This window comes from Cryptomeria japonica, chromosome 5 (assembly GCF_030272615.1).
Source record: "Cryptomeria japonica chromosome 5, Sugi_1.0, whole genome shotgun sequence".
In the NCBI taxonomy this organism is placed as follows: domain Eukaryota; kingdom Viridiplantae; phylum Streptophyta; class Pinopsida; order Cupressales; family Cupressaceae; genus Cryptomeria; species Cryptomeria japonica.
In genome coordinates, this window is record NC_081409.1 from 743,857,279 (window position 1) to 743,862,725 (window position 5,447).

The following is a 5,447-nucleotide window of genomic DNA, read 5'->3' on the forward strand; positions in this document are numbered from 1 at the left end:
GATAACCCTATGATTCATGAAGGGCTTATCTTGTTGATTATGAAATAGGCCCAGGCTCATGAAGTGAAACCCTCCCCCAAGGATAAAACCCACATTTCCTCTTCTAACCCTGATGTGTAGTTGGTTTCTAATACAGAAATGGATGAGGATGACAGTAATATGGCCATGGACTGGCAGGATATCAAGGATATGGAGGACCCTGAGTATAAACCAAAAATTGAAGGGGATTTTATGGTGACCCAGAGAACTAATACCAGCAAGAAAAGCAATCCCCCAAGGTGGGCGACTAGTAAGTTTAATTCTAGCAGCAGAAAAATGCAAGAGCTAGAGCCTCCCACCAAAAATAAATCGAAACTTACCAAATCTAGTGGGTCCAAAGTCCTGGACCACGAGATTAGGTAAGATATCCCTATTAAGGTGGATGATGAGAAACATGGGAGTGTGACTATGGAAAATAAAGGTGAGATAAAGGAGGAGAGGGTGATGGGAAATTTGCTATTGGAGGCTACCAGAAGTCAGGAGAAATGTTGGAAGTGAGTGGAGAAGGAAATTGGATCCCTAAAAGATGGGATTCATGGAATTCTTGACACCTTCATGGAATCGCCTAGGCCCAACAAATCTGAGATGATCGTGAGTATGGTCCAAAAAATTTCGCAGGATGTGGAAACCATGAAGGTTGACCAAGAGCACAGAATTGAGAAGTTGGAAGAGGATGTGAGTGAGATCAAGGAAAACCTAAACAATCTGGTGGAAATCAGTAGCCAGGCGATGAGCAATAGCACGGATGGCTTGGAAAAGATTAATTCCATGATGACTGATTATAGAACCAGGACCATCGCCAGTGACCCTCCCATGGGAGAAAAGTAGAAAAAGATTGCTTTGGAGGGTGGACAGAGTGCTGCTGCTAGAAAGATTAGTTCAGGTCTGTGTACTAGAACTAGGAGCTGGAGCCAGGACCAGGAAACCTCTAGATTCATCATGGAGGACTTGGAGAAGATTAATAGGAGTATTATTTAGAAAAATACTGAATTGATGCACTCTCTTAGTTGAGTGCATGGTCCTATTTTCTAGTTCAACTTTTTATTTTTTTTTGTCGGTCTGTGTGGGGCTTGTCCCCCATTCTGCTTAGCTTTTTGGTCTAGTTGGCTACTTGCCTTGGTCTGTAAAACTTTGGGTTTCAGGTCCCTATAAAACTTGTTTATGTTTATCAAAAACTACTATTATAATAATCTCAATAACAAATAAATATTATATATCTTGATTATTAATTATTAGTATATAATTTTTTTATTTATAAAAGTATATTTATCATATACTAATATCTCTATTTTAATATATCTAGATAAATTACATCAAGATATATCTCTTTCAAGGAACCTTTTTTGTTTGTCTCTTTATTTTGAATTGTCACCTTGAGAGGGATGTATCTTGGTGCAATTTATGTAGATATATTAAGATAGATATGCTAGTTAAATACTAAAACAAATAATAATTCACAAAAGAAATAGTGTCAAGTTAGTTCACAACAACTAGTCAAAATTGGTGAGAATAATAGTTTTTGGACAATGAAAGAATGTGTTGACATGGGTGTGACTCTAGACTAATAAATAATTTGTAAATGGTGAAGATATGAGAATGTGTGTAAATAGGAATAAGATATGGTTAAATATAAAAGAAATAAATTATATAAATACAAATTAAAGAAATAAGAAAAAATATATAATTATAAATGAAACTCCACTCAAACATATACTACTTATTGATTCATAATGATATTTAAAATTAAATAAAGATTAATATAAATATTATTTAACAGAACTATCTTTATAATTTTTTTAAGAAATAATTATTAAAAAAATATTTATAATAAACACAAATGATAAATGATTCACAATATATTTGATTCATTTAGTTATACGTATAAAAAGATGTGGTACTCAATTTCATTTGTTTCTAAATTTTTTTACTAAAAACTATAAAATTCAATCGATTGACATGCCTGCAAATTCACAGAATAGAATTTCAGGTAGATAAAATATTTGTTTTCAAAGATGTTTAATGAATATGGAAACATAATTTATTTATTTTTACTTAGAAGAAGTATAAAAAATTACAATGTATCAACGAACAGTCAAGAAACTGCCTTCTACTAACAGAAAACAAGACTATCCAAAAAAAAGCACAGAGCGGCTGAAGCTATACAAATCACAAGACATTATCTGAGCAATACATTCATAAATAGCAGACATAACAGTCTCTGCTGCATAAGAAACACAACTTTTAATGGTAAACAACGAACAAAATCGTTCGCTTATGTTAGCTGAAAAGTAGAGTCGATAATTATGCTCATGATTAGAAACAATTCAATGTAGATATAACATAAAAACACCTTAAAACTTAACCTCGCGGATAGAAAACGAATATTCGAAAGCACAAGCATCGACCCGATGCCAAATGGTACGAGGAATCCAAGAGCGAGCTCGAGCTGCCAAAGCGATTGAAATTTGGCGAAAGCTTTCTTATCTTTACTTTTCAGCTTCTCATGATGTGGGGGTACTATAACGATAACGCTGGCACTCACGAATGCTGCTATCGTCCACAAGATTGAGACTATCAAGGTGATCCCGGACAGTCGGGACAGCGCTGTCTGTCTTCCGGAATAGGTGTCTCCCAACAGTTGTTTAACTACCCACGCCACAACCACTGTCAGCGAACTTGTGAAGGCCGCAGTGTCAGAGAATATGAAAAATCTGAAAAGTCTGCGAAATGCCATCTTGGCTGCTTCATAGTGTTCACTGTTTATGTTGTCGTCAATTCCTCCTGGGATTTGAAAGATGGCTGCAAATGTAACGGTGGCAATCAGTGAGGCCACCACCATGTGTGTATCTACGATATCTTTATCTTCCCCTTGCTCTGGCTCATTGCTTGGATCAGAAGTTATATTAGAGTTTGGTATGAAACTCCACCGAATACCTCCTGCGTTTTCCAGTATCTGTTTGATGCTGTCACAATTGGGGTTGTGTGGAGCTGCTGCAGATGCAATGTCAAGTGCAGTCTTGTCTTCATCGTTCAAGGCATTAATGTCTAGGGCATTCACGTTTGCACCTTGAAATGAGACAAGGTATCTCACCAGCTGCATTCATCACAAAATAATGTTGCATTACATTTCTAATTATTCAAATATGTCTTCTTACAAAGCCTCAAGCCCCAGAGATAATTCATTGATGACCTCATTTACTCAATATCTTATACCAAACACTCTCAATTTGTGCCCATTGAAGCCATACAATATTAACAATCAATTACGATGCACAAGCAGTGGATGGAGCATTGCACACTATCGAGAAACATTATTGTTGTATCATCGAACTTTCAATTTGTTCCTACCCTCAAATTTAGTCAACCCATTAACATAAATATCAATATTATATTATTCCTTGATATGTAATCGTATTGATTCATTCTTTAAAAGTGGACCCCCAAAAAACTGATATGGCAATACAAATTTCATGTTATATTTTCTACCTACATTGAGATTTTGTTAATTTTAGAATAATTATGTATCTCAAAGCATTTAACACTCATAAACATATATCTTAAATAAATATTTAGTAAGAAAATATTTAGTAAGAAAATGATAATAGATATGTTGGCTACGTTTTATTTACTAAATATTCTTAATTGATTTTCAAAAATCACATTAAATAATTTGTCAATTGATTTCCAAGGACATGTTATGTAATTGGTGCTACTAAGACAACCTTCTATGATAAAAAAATTTAGATGAACATAGCATATGAAAAGAGAAGACTCCTCTCTCGTACAATTTGGTCTCTATATAACTAAAGAGGGTATTTCTTATAGGCAAAGGGTTGAATACTTGAATGTTTTACTAAATGAAGATAAATCACCTTTGTAGAGGCATGCATATATTAACTGTGCAACCACATTGTAAGCAATATAATATGTTCAATGTTATGTTAACATTCCTTTCTATTATGCTGTTACTACAAATGTAACAAGGGACACTCACTTTAAGGCTCACATCACAAAGCTTGCTGATTATATAATATGAATACACATTGTTGAGAGAAGATCTTTTTCAGAAGAAGAAAATCTTGAATCAAGATATCTTGTGACCCTCACAAAAGGGTACAATTCTTGATCGTAATCTCAAAAGCTCACCGGACAACAATCCATATTGAGCTCAAGACCAAATCCTAAACCCATCTCCAAAATAAATCTTCACAATATATCCATTCTTAAAGTTTTTTTAGTACAAGCAAAGAAACATAAGAAAGGAAAAAAAAGACCAAAATACCAGAAATGCTTTTAAAACAAGACACAATCTCAGAATGAAAAGCTAACTTGAAACTATGGTAATTCTTCAATCCTCTGATACCACCAACCTTCAAATGACCTTGTTACAGTTTGTCCATTTGATGTTTCATGTGAATCTCTAGAAACATCAAAGTGCGACCCAATGCCCACATATGATTTCCAATACTTGGAGGCACCTTCTTAAGAACTTCTAGTCGAACACATGCAACTGTACCAACAAATATATAGTCCTTCAGATTTGACGTAGTTTGAATTAGCTCAATTGAATTGTTGTCTATTGGGTTCACACTTCCAAAATCTACTAGTTTTAAATGCTCATCGTCAGTAAGGAGTACATTCGCTAACTTTACATCTCAATGTACCGGGCCTATTTTGTGAAGGTACTCTAGAGAATCCACTATTTCTGCACTATAGAAACGGGCTTCATCCTTTGATAAGCACCCTTTCCTACTTATCTGGTCAAAAAGCTCTCTACCATCACAAGATTCAAGGCCCATGTAGATATGACAATTAACCTGAAAGGTAAAATAGAGCCTAACTATCCTAGGTGATCCAACTGCTCAAGCACAATGCGTTCGAGCTCTACATATGCGACTTTCTTTTCTTTTGCTATAAATTGTTTGTCCATAATCTTCAAAGCATAAAATTTCCCAATGTCTTCTTTCCCAAATAACCCTTAAGTAAGAGCCTAGCAGCAAGCATTCTATCACTTTTGAAATCATCAACGTGATACGCTTCCTTAAAAGCACTGAAAGCAAAGCTCGACGAGTATTGAACGCCATTGCTCTTCCCACTGTTATTCCCAATAATTTCAACTTCATTCACATTGTAATTATTAGTAGTGGTGGAAGCAATGTTCAAATCATTTAATGACAATTTCACGTCCATTTCAGCTTCATTCACAACTATTAAATCTGCCCCTCAGCCTATCGCATGCCATTTTTTCTTTGTTGCATTCAGCCACAATTCACCAAGCAACGACAATGCAATTCTTCTTTTCAATCTCAGGCCTCCTATTAACAAATTAGACTCAACCAGATCATAAATTTTCACTAATCATTAACTTATTCTAAAATTTGCTTATGAAAAAATTTGTAGGGAAGACA

General features: G+C 34.8%; 1 protein-coding gene across 1 annotated transcript; it reads right to left on the reverse strand.

Moving 5' to 3' along the window:
* Positions 1 to 2,311: 2,311 nt before the first annotated feature.
* Positions 2,312 to 4,838, reverse strand: LOC131876143 (ankyrin repeat-containing protein NPR4-like). Its single transcript, XM_059220939.1, has 2 exons — positions 4,704 to 4,838; positions 2,312 to 3,133 (listed from the first exon to the last, which is right to left on the reverse strand). Exons 1-2 carry the CDS (start codon positions 4,836 to 4,838, stop codon positions 2,312 to 2,314), a joined length of 957 nt encoding a protein of 318 aa, XP_059076922.1.
* Positions 4,839 to 5,447: the final 609 nt, after the last annotated feature.

Excerpts from the sequence above, each read along its gene's own strand:
- LOC131876143 (XM_059220939.1), bottom strand. The coding sequence starts at position 4,838 with ATGGGCCTTGAATCTTGTGATGGTAGAGAGCTTTTTGACCAGATAAGT. Across the intron at positions 3,134-4,703 it reads ACCTTCACAAAATAGGCCCG|CTGGTGAGATACCTTGTCTC; the intron begins GTACATTGAGAT and ends TGATGAATGCAG.